Here is a 14,972-nt window from a genome sequence, read left to right on the forward strand (position 1 = left end):
CCTAAGGCATCAGACATCCGAAGCTCGAGGTTTTTTTTTTTTTTGCTCTTTGGGCACCAGTGACCTGGGGCTTTGGTTTCCCCAGGCCCGGGTGTCCTTGGACCGTCTGGCCGCCTTCCTCTGCTTGGAAGAAGTGGACCCAGGGGCTGTGAACTCAAGTCCCTCCAGATGTAGTGAGTGCAGACTTCGCCAGGAGGGGTGCGGGAGGGGTGACAGGACCGGCAGCTCCCCTGCAGCCCCCCTGACCAAATGCCAGGGTCCCGGCTGGGGGGCTGCTGGCGCCAGGATGGCACGTGCGGATGAGGCTGTCAGCCGTGTACTGTGGGAACAAGGATGGCGATGCTGCTTTCCCCAAGTCATTCAGCAGCGACACATGAGCACCTACTATGCGTCACTCTGGGCGTACGGCCTTGAACCCTCCAACCAAACCATGTCCTTGCCCTCATGCAGAATGGCCAGCGAGATAAGCACGGCAGAGTGTTCCTCAAGCTAGGAGATAAAATCAGAGGGGTTCCAGGCCCCGTGGTGCGATGAGACTCACCATGCATGGCTTACCTGGGGGTTTCCCCATTCTGCCCCGCAGCTGTTGGGGAGACCTGCGTCAGCGTTCATGACGGCACCTTCGCTTGGTCCCGGGAGAGCACGCCCTGCCTGCGCAGGTACAGCCCGGCCTCCCTGGAAACGTCCTTCGCGTTGGCAGGAGGCAGATGCCAGAGGCTCCAGCAGCTTCCGACAGCTGGGCGCCAGAGGCTGGGTTAGTCTTTGCTGGGGCTGGCAGGGAGATCCGTAGAACCAGCCCTGGGCAGAGAGTTTTGGGGAAGCCAGACTCCTGGAGATGGAGGAACAGGAGAGAGTCTGAGCCTCCCTGGTCAGGAAGGAGACACCTCCCCGCTCCTCAAGCTGGCCACGGTGGCACCGAGAGAGGCCTAGCCGAGAGGCGCCCCACAGCCCAGCCTCACCTGCCATGTCTGCTTCTCTCTCTCTTTCCTGTGTCAGTTCCTGGGTCACGGTCTCCTCCAGCCTCCCAGTGCTGGCTGGGTCTCTGTGACAGAAGATCCCAGTCCAATTCCAACACCCCATTAAGAAGGGAAAGAAAATACGCTGGGAAGTCTTCATGTAGATTGTCATCTAGTCACTTTGTAGTCGTTATTAAATGCTTGATGTGTGCCAGCCGCTGTGGGAGACCCAGGGAACAGAGTAGAGAGAACAGACACGGGCACTGCTCTCTTGGGGCTGACCTTCTGATGGGGGCACCCAAATGAGAAATTAGGGCAAAGGAGTAATGTTGAGGGAGAGGGGTGAGTAGTAAGATCATGGTAAAGGGAAGGAATTAGCCTTGCAGGTGTCTGGGAGAAGAGCTTTGTAGGCCGTGGAAACAGTCAGTGCAAAGGTCCTGAGGCAGGAGTGTGTCTAGACCAAGGTTTCTCTACCTCAGCATTAGGGCTGGAGATTTCTTTGTTTTAGGGGCTGTCCCAGGTCTTGTAGGATGTTTAGCAGAACCTCCAGTCTCTACCCACCAGTTTCTAGCAGCGACCCCCACCAGGTGTGACAAATGACATGTGGGGGGGGGGGGCACAGTCCCTCCCGCTTGAGAACCATTGGCCTCCGGTCTTTGAGAGAGGGGAGGTCAGTGAAGCCCAGGCAAAGCAGCTTAAGGGAAAGAGCAATAGGAGGTTAGGCGTCCTTCGCGAACGGCCGGGACTGTACCTTTTCTCCTGAGTGAAATGGGGAGCAGCGGAGGGAACCCATGATCCCCCTTGGGTTTTAACAGTCCCTCTGGCAATAGGGTGGGGGATGGGCTGCGGCCCACCGTAGGGGCAGAGGGCACGTGATGAGCAGCCTGAAGCAGTAACGTCGACCCGAGCAAGGCGGGTAACCTCTTCTGCCACAACAGGGAGTGTGTGTGGATGCATGTATGTGGGTGTGGTGCATACGTGTCTGTGGGTGTTCACAGGTGTGTTTGTGTAAATGCGCGTGCACTTGTGGGTGTGCTTACGTGTCCGTGTGTGTGCTCGCGTTCGTGTATGGGGCATGTGGGGTGTGCACTGGTGTGTGCGCTCGTCTGACTTTGTGGGGTTGGCTCCGTGCATGGACTCGTGGGCTGAGCGTGCCTTATGCGTGCGTCCTCGTGTGCGTGTGCATGCGTGTGCGTGCGTGCGTGCGTACGCACGCACGTGCGTGGCGAAGATGGCTGCTTGAGTCCCCAGACGGGGACGGGGAGAGGGAAAGACCTTTGGAGGAGTCACCCACCGGGGAAGGCTGGCTCCGTCTGGGCTTCCTCAGTCCTGCACAGACTCAAGCCGGGCCCTGCGCAGGGACATGTCTCCCCTCCTGTGTTGCCAGGATCAACCTCACTGTGCCGCAGGGTCGTCTGGTGGCTGTTGTCGGTGCCGTGGGGGCAGGGAAGTCCTCCCTGCTGTCTGCCCTCCTCGGGGAGCTGTCAAAGGTGGAGGGATCGGTGAGCATCAAGGTGAGGCTCCCCCGCTGCCCGTCTGCTAGAATGTCCCCCAATCTAAAAGCCCTCCCATTCCTCCCTGTTCCCCCCAATCCTGCCCCCTCTTCTAACTTTCTTCCTCCCTGTCCCTCCCCGCTTCTCTGCCTTCTCCAAAATCGCTCTTCCCTCCATCCCTATCAGCTTTTTAATGGCCAAATGAGTTGCATTGTAGGGTTCCGTGGCCTACGTGCCCCAGGAGGCCTGGGTCCAGCACACGTCCGTGGAAGAGAATGTGTGCTTCAGGCAGAAGCTGGACCCGCTGTGGCTGGAGAGGGTCCTGGAGGCCTGCGCCCTGTGGCCAGACGTGAGCAGCTTCCCTGCTGGGGTCCACACCAAAATTGGGGAGCAGGTGAGGGTCTCAGGGCCTTCTTGCCAGGGGGAGGCATTGGAGCTCGGGACCAACTGCCTCCCTGACCTGTGGGGGGCTGTGTGGAGGGAGGGAGGAAGAGGAGATAAAGGAGCAGGGAATCGGGGCAGACAGAGGGCCTCGCCCAGGGCCAAATGGGAGCTCAATCCATAGTGGCTAATAAGCGAGTGATTACGAATAGAGACAGAAGCAGAGGCATGGTAGGGACTGGTGGACAGAGGCTTTCAGCAGCAGGGGGTCAGGTGATCTGGGCTCCCTGCTCTGTTTTTCTGGATGACATTGGTCAGATAGCTTCCCTTCTCTGAGCCTCACCAAAGGGTCTGGGGCAGAGATGTCCAATAGATAGGATTTATGCATCTGGAGCTACAGATTGGACAGGGGTCAGCAAACTATGACCCCCAGGTCAAATCCAGTCCACTGTACATTTTTTCGAGTGCAGTCTTCTGCGGACATGGCCACACTCAATCATTTACCATGGTCAGTGGCTGCTTTGCATGACAGGGGCAGAGATGGGCAGTTGTCACGGAGACTGGGGTTAAAATTGTTACTGTGTTGAGGCACCTGGGTGGCTCCGTGGGTTGAGCCTCTGCCTTCAGCTCAGGTCATGATCTCAGGGTCCTGGGATCGAGCCCCGCCTGGGGAATCCCTGCTCAGTAGGGAGCCTGCTTCCCCCACCTCTCTCTCTGCCTGCCTCTCTGCCTACTTGGGATCTCTCTTTCTCTGTCAAATAAATAAATAAAATCTTTTTTAAAAAAATAGTTACTGTGTGGCCCCTTACAGAAAAAGTTTGCCTTACCTTGGATTAGGGAGTGGAGAGTGAAAAGGTAAGGGTTGCTATTAAGGGAAAATGTGGGTTTCCTGGAGAAGAGGAGAGGGCCTCTGTGTGGCTGAGGGCTGTCCAGGGAGGAGGGCAGGGCATCCTGGAGGCCAAGGGAGGGCGTTGCCTGCTGCCCCTTACCTCTGTCCTGCTATCATATCCTAAAGCAAACCTGTGCTCCCCCAGGAACCACCCACCCACCCTCATCCCCAGTGACCGCAGCTCCATCCCTCCAGAGCTCAGATCCCAAACCATGGTGTCATCCTTGATTTTCTCTTTTACATGCACCCATGTGTCTGGTCATCAGCAAATCCTGTTGGGTCCACCTTCGAAGCAGACCCAGAGTGTTCTGGTATTGTCCAACCACCCCTACATGGCTGCCCTACTTGTTTCTGTCTTCATGCCAGATAGGCTAATCCCAGTGCAGCAGCTAAAGAGATTCTGTTCAAACGTAGGGCAGACCACATCCTTTCTCTGCCTGGAATCTTCCAAGATTGTCCCATCCCCCTCAGAGTCAAAGCAAAAGTCCTGAGCGTCTGCAGCAGGCTTCTCAAGGTCTGACCCCACTTTTCTCTCTGACTCCATCTCCCATCATTGCTTCCCCTTTTCTGTTTCACCCCAGCCACATGGATCTCTCCATGATGTTCATTAAACACTGAGAGCATATTTCCTACCTCAGGGCTTTTGCACCTGCTGTTCTCTCTGCTTGTAAAGCTCTTTCCCAGGGCTCCATGGGTCATCCCTTACTTTGGCCAGGTCTCAACTCAAATGTCCCCCAAGTGCAGAGGCCTTACCTGACCACCTTACCCAGCACAGCAAACCTGCTCATGCTGGTTCAACATACATGCTAATTCTACTTTGATACTCTTCATAGAACAGGTGATATATTTTACTTGTTTATTGATGACGTGTCTCCCATCCTCTCTCGTTAGAGGATAAGGTACATGAGAGCAGGGACTGGGTCTTGTTGCTTGGTGTATCCCCGGAGCACAGAACACTGGGTGTATGGTAGCCATAAGTGGAAAACCAGAGTGGAATGAATGAATGAATGACCGAACAAACTAATGAAAGACAATAAGGACTGACAGGTTAGCACTGGGTTGGACAACAGGGAGATGACTGGTGTCCCTGAGGAAAGCAGAACTATACGATGGGGAAAGGAACACAATCCAGACTCAAGGGAGAAGTGGGTGGGAAGAGAGGATTAACTCCTCCTCCAAGCCCGGCTGGGTGGAGACCGAGGGGGACACTGGCCTGAGAGCAAGCGTTTGCAGCTGGCAGGTGACCCCATAGGAAGGGCATGGGGAGCTGGCCCTCACTCTGATGAGCAGGTGTGCACCAGGCCCCTGTCCCTCTCCTGTGGCCACAGGGCATGAGTCTCTCCGGGGGCCAGAAGCAACGGCTGAGCCTGGCCCGGGCCGTGTACAGGAAGGCTGCAGTGTACCTGCTCGATGATCCCCTGGCGGCCCTGGACGCCCACGTCGGCCAGCACGTCTTCAACCAGGTCATCGGGCCTAGCGGACTGCTCCATGGAACGGTACGTTCAGGTCAACATGTCAGCATTCACAGCCCAAAGGCAGGGGGCGTCCTAACCCCCGTCTGTCTCCCCACCACTCTCCTCGAGTCTCATTTTCCTCTACAGTGGTTGGCTCTGGCTCTGACAATGCCACATGACAAGCAAGTCCCCATCTTGGTGGCCCACAGCGGCAGCTAATTCCTGCTTTTGGGCCCATGGTTAGACTGTTCCCAGCTCAGGCTCCCTCAGGTCACCAGCCAGGTTCAGGGGAAGCCTGAGTCGTCTTGTTTCCAGACACAGCTTAAAAGACACCCTCTGTTGCTCTGCTGGGACATACAGAAAGAGAGCAGGAGCACAAGAAGGGGAGCCCTGCCCACACTGAGCCCCAGGACGCTGCCTCCCCCTTCCACCCAGCTCGGGAAGACTGGGTCAAACACAGGAGTGTAACTTCTACCCCTTCCCCGGCCAGACACGGATTCTCGTGACCCACGTGCTCCATGTCCTGCCCCAGGCTGACTGGATCGTGGTGTTGGAAGATGGAGCCATCGCCGAGATGGGTCCCTACCAGGAGCTTCTGCACAGGAAGGGGGCCCTGGTGCGCCTTCTGGATGCAGCCAGTCATCCAGGAGACAGCGGAGATGGAGGTATTGGCTGGGCTTTGCTGGCTGGCTGTGGCTGGCATCTGCCACCCTTGGTTAGGGAGAAGGCTCCAAGGATCCCACTGGTGTGACTAGAATGCTCTGGCCACAGCCTTCATGGGGGCCCAGGCCTGGAAGCAGACAGCACTCTGAAGAGGCCACATATCCCCTCGGTTAGAGCCAGTGACACCTGCTGTGAACCAGGGACTGTGCTAAGGGCCTCTACATAACTTATCTCATCAGATCCGCACAACAGCCCTACGAGGCACGTGCAGTCTTCACTGCCCTATTTCTAATGTGCAAACTGGGCAAAGACACATGTTCTGAGGTCACAGGGTTAGAATTTGGGGGTGTTCAAATCTGCCGTCTGGGTTCCTAACTGCTACAGGGCTTGAGCAAGGCGGTCACCTGGTGGCTGGAGGCCAGAAGGCCTGTGACATGCTAGCTAGAGCCACTGCAGCTGTTTTTTGTTGTTGTTGTTTTTTAAAGATTTTATTTATTTGTCAGAGCGAGCGAGCGAGCACAAGCAGAGGGAGAAGCAGGCTCTCCGCTGAGCAAGGAGCCCAATGTGGGACTCAATCCCAGAACCCTGGGATCATGACCTGAGCCAAAGGCAGACACTTAACCAACTGAGCCACCCAGGCGTCCCGTAGCTAGGGCTTCTAATAACAGAAAACACAACGCGTGCTGGAAAAATGACCACACGTTAGAAGGGAAGCCACCGATGCGAGCCCACCCACAGTGAGTGGCTCCCATGTGCGAGCTCATCGAATCATCTCAGTGCCTCTGTGAGGTCAGGGCTGTCTCGCCTCCATTTCACAGAGGAGAAAACCGAGGTGCAGAGTAAAGGAATGAGCCCAGGCTTACATGGCTTCTAAGTGGGTAGTGCTGAACCCAAGCGGCTTGGCTCCAGAGCACGTGCTTTTTCATGAGTAGGCTGGACGCTGCCCCCACCCTGAACCCTGCCACAACGACAAAGCAAGGACACAGTCAGGGGCCCCAGCCCCAGGCTCTGCCTTGTCTGAAAACATCTGGTGAGCCCTGGCTCACCCTGATAGAAATCCCAAGTATTGACTTACAGTGCTACCATCTTGAAGCTTGGAGATGGAACCTGTCTGGCCTGGGGGATGGTCGGAGGGAGGGTCCTTTCTCAGGGAGGTGACTCCTGGGGTTGGCGGGCAGTTACCAGAAAAGAATATTCCAGGCACAAGTCTGTAGCAGGTGTGTGATCATGTCTGCTGAGTGAATGAATGAATGAGTGCTTGAAGGACTAATGTTCCCAGAAGAACCCAGGGAGGATGGAGAGCAGTTGTAAGAGCCGGATGAGAGGAAACAGGTGCTCAGAAAAGTGAATGCCATACAGCCAGTGGGAGTCAAAGCCAGCGCCCAGAACCCGAGTACTGACCCCTATCGTGTGATAGGACTCCTTTGACCTTGCAGAAACAGAGCTCATGACTGAGGCCAAGGACCCCAGAGGCTCTGCTGGATGTGAGAAGCGCACAGGTGGACCCGGCAGGTGAGTCTGCTGTGGCGCTAAGCACAGGGAGTGCTACCAGTGGCCTTGAGGGTTGGGTGCACACACCTCCCAGACAGGAAAACTGATTGGTCCTCCTTTCCTCTCAGTGGCAGGTCCATGAAGTTAGCCCCTGGGAAGGATGGTGCCACCTCAGAGGCCCAGACAGGGGCTGCCCTAGATGAGCCCGAGTGGGCAGGACAGCCCGCAGCAGAGGACAGCATGCGGAATGGCAGGGTAACCGCCAGCTGCTCCTTCCCCTCTGCGTCCACTGTTATGGCGCTCACCTCCCCCCCAACCCCGCCACCCCTTGGGGCTCAAGACCTCCCATCCGATAGATACAGCACTGGGCAGGAGCAGGGAGACTCCCCTTTATTGAACGCCTGCTGTGTGCCAAGTAAGACTCCAGATACTTCATATTTCTTAATGTTTTCAACCGGTCCTGGAATTAGATGATAGCCCCATTTTAGAGATGGAGAAACTGAGGTCTTAAAGAGTTTGTGTTCGTCTAGCGAGCAAGGCACCAACCTGGGACTCAATCTAGGCCAGTCAGAATTTGCAGATTAAACTATTTTTTTTTTCTTCTACGACGCTGTGTCCACCCATCCATCCGCCTGCCTACTCATTCATTCCTCGGTCCCTCTACATTTCCACCCATTCACCACCCACCCCGCCCAGCCTACTCGCCCATCCATCCACCTCCCCATCTAAACCTCAGTCATCTCTCTCACCCAGCCCCCCACCCATTCATTTATCCAGCCGTCTACCTATCCATCCACTCACCTATGCACCCGCTCATCTACAGACTGACTTGTTTGTTCACCCATGCACCCAATCACCCTTTTCCCCACCCAACCATCCACCCACTCATCCACCCAGAAAACATGTACAGAACTCCCGCTCCATGCCAGGTGATGTCTCTGCTCTGGTGAAGACTGCCTACTGGTCGGCGGGAGATAGTCAGCAAACAATCAGGCAACTGAGCAAGGTGGTATCAGTGAATGATAAATGCTGTTAGAAAATAAAGAAGGGCAATGGGTTGGGGACCAGCCACAGATAGAGCAGGGGCAGAGCATTCCAGGCAGAGGGAACAGCAGATGCAAAGCTCTGGGGTGGGAAGGAGCTTAGGGTGCCAGAGAAAAGAAGGGGAGCCCATGAGACCAGCAAATCGTAGGAAGTAGATTAGAGAGATAGACTAGAAGTTTGGAATTTCTTCTGAAAGCCAAAAAAAAAAAAGCCATGAACAGGTCAGCAACAGCAAGATCACTCTGGCTTACAGCCTCGTGAAGAACTTCAGATTTGTGGCAGCTAAACCTTAGGCAAGGGTCTAAACCTCTTTATGTCTCAGTTTCCTTATCTGTCAGGTGGGAATTAAGATGGCGACAGAGACATATGCCTGTCCTATAGTATGTGCTCAGTAAATCACTCCCAAGCCAGAAAGTGCCACCACACCCATCCCCTTTACGGCTCCCACTGGCCCTCTGAGGGTTCTGCAGACAAAGGGGGTCTGGAGCCGAGGTGGGGGCCTCAAGGAGAGATGGAGCTCCAAGTGGGGAGCACCAAGAGAAGATGGATAAGGTCTGCATCCTGGTTCCATCTGTCTGTCAATGAGTTTTGAGAGCCTCACGTGGTCTTTCCTTCCTTCCTTCCCCCGGGGCCTCTTTCTGCCCCCGTCTCCCCTCCATGTGCTACAGGTGAAGGCCACCATGTACCTGACCTACCTACGGGCTGTAGGGGCTCCCCTCTGCCTCTACGTACTCTTCCTCTTCCTCTGCCAGCAAGTGGCCTCCTTCTGCTCCAGCTACTGGCTGAGCCTGTGGGCGGACGACCCCACTGTGGATGGGCGGCAGACGCAGGCAGCTTTGCGGGGCTCGATCTTCGGGCTCCTAGGCTGCCTCCAAGGTACCCCTTGCTGGCCTTCCTCACTCTCCATCCTCCCAGCCCCCTCCGAGGTGCTCAGAGATCCCTGGTCTGCCTGTCCGTGGCTTACCATCTCCTTCCTGAACATTCGTGCAAACACCCTGGCCTTGAGGGCAGACCTGCATCCATCCGCTAAGGCTTGGGGGCATGGGGGACACGGCACTTCCCTCCTCTCCTGGAGACCCCAGAGCCTGTACCAGACTCATCAACAAATAAATGCAGGATCTTGGCCCCCAGTTGTTAGGGGCACCTGAGGACTCGGGCAGGGACGGACCAACCACGGTGTTTGGGTTGGCTGGGGGTAAAGTCTGCCTCACCTCAGTGATGGGGTGGGAAATGAGTGATATCCCGAGCACACAGATCAGCATTAGGAGGAACGGGTTAGGTTAGTTTCCTACAGTTGACAGAAATTACCACAAACTTGGTAGCTTAGAACAATAGAAATGTACCTCTCGGAGTCCTGAAGCCAGAAGCCCACAGCTGAGCTCTCGGCGGGACTGGTTCTTCTCAGAGGCTCTGGTGGAGCATCGGTCCCACACCTCTCTCCCGCTTCTGCTGGGGGCCAGCAGTCCTTGACTTGCAGCGTCTGTGCCTGTCTTCACATCCCCTCACCGTGCCTCTGGTTGTCTTCTCTTCCGTAACGATATTAGTCACTGGATTTAGAACCCGCCCTAAGTCCAGAGTGGTATCATCTCTTCCAACAAGGCATTGTCGAGGTGGTCAAAACAAGATGGCCACCATGGGGTGGTTGGGGGGCGGTCTCAGCTCTCATGCTCTGACACCCTCTCTCTCTCTCCCCCCGCCAGCCCTTGGGCTGTTTGCCTCTGTGGCCATGGTGCTCCTAGCGGGGATCCGGGCATCCAACCTGCTTTTCCGGAGACTTCTGTGGGATGTGGTGCCATCTCCCATTGGCTTCTTTGAGCGGACCCCCCTCGGGAACCTGCTGAACCACTTCTCCAAGGAGACAGACACAGTCGATGTGGACATCCCAGACAAAGTCCGGTCCTTGCTGATTTATGGTTTTGGACTCCTGGAGGCCATTCTGGCGATTACGGTGGCCACCCCGCTTGCAGCTGTGGCCATCCTGCCGCTGGTGGCCCTCTACGCTGGGCTTCAGGTAGGAAGAGACTGAGGAGGTTCCCAGGGCCAGCCCAAGTCACATCAGCCAGTCCCCTGTCTAAGCCAGATTCTGGGTGGGAGCTTCTGTCCAGTGGGCATCTGGGGACCGTCCCTAGAAGAACTCCCAGAGGCAGAGAAACCACAATGTGTTTCCAACACTTTTTACTCATCTCCATCTCCCAGACGTCCACCTCCAGGCTCTCAGTAGCTCACATCACATCGTGCTGCTGCTGGAATCAGCTTGATCTTTCCCAGTGATCTAGAAACCAAGAAGACACAGCAAGGTCTCGAAGGCTGTCGTATTAGGGTTGACTCTTGCTGTTGCCTGAGCAGTTGCCTCCTTAGGTTGGAACAAGAGGACAGAATCTAATGGCTTACGTTCCTGAAGTGCAGTGGGCCAGTGGTCACCAAGACGCTGTCCCATTCTTCGTCCTCGCTTCATGGGTCTCCAAGTGGGGTCTCAGACCCACAGCATCAGTGCCAGCTGGGAACTAGTTAGAAACTCACATTCTCGGGCCCCATCCCGGACCTACGGACGCAGATACTGTGAGCAAAGCTCACCCTCCACCCCAGGAAATCAGAAATAGAGTAGGAAAAAAGCTATGGTCCTAGGACAAGGCTGTGGCTTCTCTGTTCTCTTAACTCAGGAAGGGACAGCCTTGGGGGCAGTGGAATGTCGGTCTGAATCTGGGCCCTTCCACTTACTTGCCATAGAGACCCGAAGCAGCTGCTTTATTCCTCTGGGCCCTAGGTGTTCTCGTCTATAAACCATGAAGCCCACAAATGTCTACCTCCTATTAGTAAAGGCTGTTTGTAAAGAGCCTAACACCCAGCTTGGGTGTTCAGCCCATGCACAGCCTGCCGGCCTGCACGCAAACAGCAGCTCGCACCAAATAACAGTCTTGTTATTTGTGTGTTGTTAGGTTCCCAGCACCTGGCGCAGGAGCTCCAGCTAAGGGAATGAGTTCCACTTGGCCACCTGCCTTCTATGTTCTTTATGGTTTTGTTCCCAAAACGACTGGCCCTAAGTGAAGCCGGGGCCTCAGAGCTGGGAATGAGACAGTCACACCAGAGGAGGGATTTCTCAGTCCTGGCTGTGCATGAGAATCACCCAGAAGGTTTTATTTAAAACACACCAAGGCCAAGGGGACCTCACCAGAGATTCTGATTTACTCGCTCTGGGCTGGGCCACGGGAGGGTGAGCTTCCCGGGAAAAGAACTCAAGTCATTCTGATTCTGCAAGGAATTGGGAGCCCAGAGAGGGGAAGCAACTAGCCCAAGGTTACAGAGCGAGCTGGTAGTGGAGCCTGGTTGGAGAGTGTGTCATCGAGGCTCCCCTGTGCTGCTGTGTCAGTGACATTTCTCCTCTACACCTGTCCTACCGCAGAGCCTATACGCGGCCAGCCTCTGCCAGCTCAGACGCCTGGAGTCAGCCAGGCACTCGCGCGTGTGTTCCCATGTGGCCGAGACCTTCCAGGGCAGCGCAGTGGTCAGAGCCTTCCAGGCTCAGCGCCCCTTTGTGGCCCAGAATGATGCATACGTGGACGAAAGCCAGAGAGTCACTTTCCCACGGCTGGTGGCTGAGAGGTAAGAAGAGCCTGGGGGGCAGAGAAGACATAGTATTCCATCTGGGAACCCAGATGAGTGAGACCAAGGGTCATAGGGTGTGGCCAGAGAGGCCAAGTGGCCTGCCCAAGCTCACACAGCAAGGCAGGGATAAAACTGAGGCTACATCCCATGGGGGCCCTTGGTTCGTGCCATGAGCAGATGGAATATGGCCTGCAGACACACTAGGAGCAGGTAGGCAGCGGGGAGGCCTGTCAGCCAAAGGGAAGATGCCTCTGTGGCCAGGCCCCTGGACTGGCCTCCACGGCTCCATGCAGCAGCTACACAAGCATCCTCAGCCTCCTTTCGGGAACGCAGGCCTTGAGCACAGACAGGCATGGGCTCTTATCCCATCTCTGCAACTTCCTAGCTGGGGGATCTTGGGCAAGTTACATACCTCTCCTCATTTGTCAGAGTGGGATGGCTTTCATGGGGTGGCTGTCGGGATTTTGTAAATACACTCAGCTAGTACTTGTAACAAGTTTCCTGCATGCCCGACAGGGTTCTGGGCACTGTACATGGATCTATTCACTCAGTCCTATTACCTCACCAGGCAGAGACTGTTACAGAGATGGTGAACCTCAGGCACAGAGAGATTTAGGAATTTGCCCAGGGGTGCACAGTCAGTATGTGGTGGACTTAGGCTTTGAATCCAGGTGCCATAGTGTGGAGAGGGCCAGACACACAGTAGGCACTCAATAAATGTAAATTCCTTTCCCCTTTGTGCCCTGGGTCCCTGGCCAGCTGCGACTCAGGCCGTGTGGCTGTGGGCAGTGTCTCATTCCCATATGCCTTCTGGGTGATCTGTTGTGAGTCTTCCCAGGGTCCTGGCCTAGCGGGAAAAGCCCTTCTGAACATTTAGAAAGCGCTTACTATGTGGAAGGCCCAGTCATTTCCATGTCACATATGACACATCTCACTGAATCTTCTCAACCGTAAGGAGCCAGATGTTACTTCATTCCACAGATGGCTAAACTGGCATTTAAAGAAACACGAGGACTGTCTCAAGGTCAACCGTCTAAGAAACCGGTTACTTACTCATTTTTGGGCTGCTCCCTTGCAAATCCATGACCTGTTGGGAAAGATGCATGCTTTCTGGTATTGGTCAGGGTGATGTGGCTTCGAAGACTTGTTACGTGTGTGTATTTGGGCACATACCTAACTCTTCTGAGCCTTAGTGTCCTCACCTGTCAGATGGGGACAACCCCATTTTGCGGGGTTGTTTGGAGAACGAGATACTATATGTAGTAAAGCCCAGAGCTCCCTGAAGACAGGGGTTTCAAAACTGTTCCCAGCACCTCTAAAGCATGCATGGCATACAGTCGGGGCTCAATGTGTGCTTGTTGGATGAATGGTAGAGTAGGAATCCAGTAGGAGGGGTTGCATATTTATTCATCCACTCAGTATATTAGTCACTGAGCCCCTACTAAGTGCTGGGCCCTGTGCTAAAGTGCTGGGGACACAGTCATGAGCGAGACAAAGCCGTTGTCTGCGCCAAGCTCACGATCTACTGATGGAGACGGATGGTCGAGGACTGAGTAAATAGTTTTCTTACAAAGGGTGGTAACTGCTACAAAGTTATCAGTTACACGTGAGAGAGGAAGGGGAGGAGCAAGCCAGGAGAACTCCTGGAGGGGGCAACGTTCAAGCCAACATGGGCACAAAGATAAAAGGGGGGTTGGGTTCAGGCAAGGGGAGCAAAAGGAAGGGATATGGCCAGGCACACCCCAGGGACAGAAGGTTGGCACCATGGCAACACTTGACTTAAGCACTTACGGCGTGCCAGGCTCTGGGCAGGGCATAGAAGAGACAGGAGATCATCCACCTCCCCCACCCACCAAGCTTGGGTGGGGCCCGGGGTGTGCAGGAGACCATGGCTGGGGACCCCTGTGGGACTCAAGCTGGCACGATGATGAGGCCCTGTGCCCAGAGAAGCAAGTCCTGCAGAGAGGGCCCCCCGCCGAGCCGGCTCTTCCCTGCCTCCCCTCGCAGGTGGCTGGTTGTCAACCTGGAGCTGCTGGGGAAGGTGCTGGTGTTGGTGGCCGCCACGTGTGCTGTGCTCAGCAAGGCGCACCTCAGCGCTGGCCTTGTGGGCTTCTCCGTGTCCGCTGCCCTCCAGGTACTCCCAACACCCGAGACCGACAGACCCCTGCCAGTGGGACCTTCAAGGAACAGAGTGCCAACCTGTGAGGAAAATGCAGCTGGGGGACCATCCTGGACCTTGGGCCAGAGTCTCCCCTCACAGAGCCTCAGTGTGCTCATCTGAAAAATGGGGCAGTTATCTCTTCATACCTTATAAAGGCTAGTTGAGATAAGGTATATAGAGAGAAGATATATATATAGAACCTCACTAAATTTTGTTAACTATTAATAACAATATTTAATGTCAGATCCTATCTGTGGGGAAAAATATACATATCTAAGTAGCATTCTTTATGAATGAAGCATTTGTTCTAACAGCTTGGCAAATATTAACTCGTTTAACTCTGCCCACAAGCCCAGCAGGGATATTACTATCCTCATTTTACGAGGCAAAATGATGGCAAATCGGGCTAAAAACCTCGCAGAACGCAAGTCAGTGAGCCCAGGTCCTGCTGTGTTTCCTTGGGAGGGCCACACACCCTCTCTGGTCCTTTCTCCCTACCTGCGTCCAGAGGGGTCAGACAAGCTCCTTTCTACTCTGCATACCGCAGTTCTACTGAAGGAAGAGGGGGTTCCTGGCGGCTGCAGTCAAACCCCATCCTCTTGTCTGTCCAGGATCGGGGAGACTGCCTTCCGGGTGGGGGCTGAGGCAAGCCTGCGGGATGGCCTCACTGAAGCTGGCCTGAGGTGTCTTCTCCCACCAGATGACCCAGACGCTACAGTGGGCCGTTCGCAGCTGGACGGACCTGGAGAGCAGCATCGTGTCGGTGGAGCGGATGAAGGACTATGACCGGACTCCGAAGGAGGTGACGGTGGAGGACAGGGGACGCGGCTGCAGGCC

The 14,972-nt window shown here is 55.2% G+C and overlaps 1 protein-coding gene across 5 annotated transcripts in view; it reads left to right on the forward strand.

Annotated features, from left to right (window-relative positions):
* Nucleotides 1-14,972, forward strand: part of ABCC6 (ATP binding cassette subfamily C member 6) — a 45,426-nt gene that overhangs the window by 23,954 nt on the left and 6,500 nt on the right. For 4 of the 5 annotated variants that reach the window (XM_059154728.1, XM_059154726.1, XM_059154729.1 and 1 more), the window contains 13 exons: nt 86-173; nt 584-659; nt 2,344-2,470; nt 2,667-2,843; nt 5,048-5,215; nt 5,664-5,838; nt 7,273-7,348; nt 7,456-7,582; nt 9,040-9,247; nt 10,072-10,382; nt 11,772-11,971; nt 13,982-14,108; nt 14,836-14,937. In XM_059154728.1, coding sequence (XP_059010711.1) covers nt 86-173; nt 584-659; nt 2,344-2,470; nt 2,667-2,843; nt 5,048-5,215; nt 5,664-5,838; nt 7,273-7,348; nt 7,456-7,582; nt 9,040-9,247; nt 10,072-10,382; nt 11,772-11,971; nt 13,982-14,108; nt 14,836-14,937 — 1,962 coding nt within the window. Of the gene's footprint in view, nt 1-85; nt 174-583; nt 660-2,343; nt 2,471-2,666; nt 2,844-5,047; nt 5,216-5,663; nt 5,839-7,272; nt 7,349-7,455; nt 7,583-9,039; nt 9,248-10,071; nt 10,383-11,771; nt 11,972-13,981; nt 14,109-14,746; nt 14,938-14,972 lie in introns of those variants that run through there. The other variant, XM_059154731.1, reaches the window with a different exon arrangement.

Source organism: Mustela lutreola, chromosome 17 (assembly GCF_030435805.1).
Source record: "Mustela lutreola isolate mMusLut2 chromosome 17, mMusLut2.pri, whole genome shotgun sequence".
NCBI classification, from domain to species: Eukaryota; Metazoa; Chordata; class Mammalia; order Carnivora; family Mustelidae; genus Mustela; species Mustela lutreola.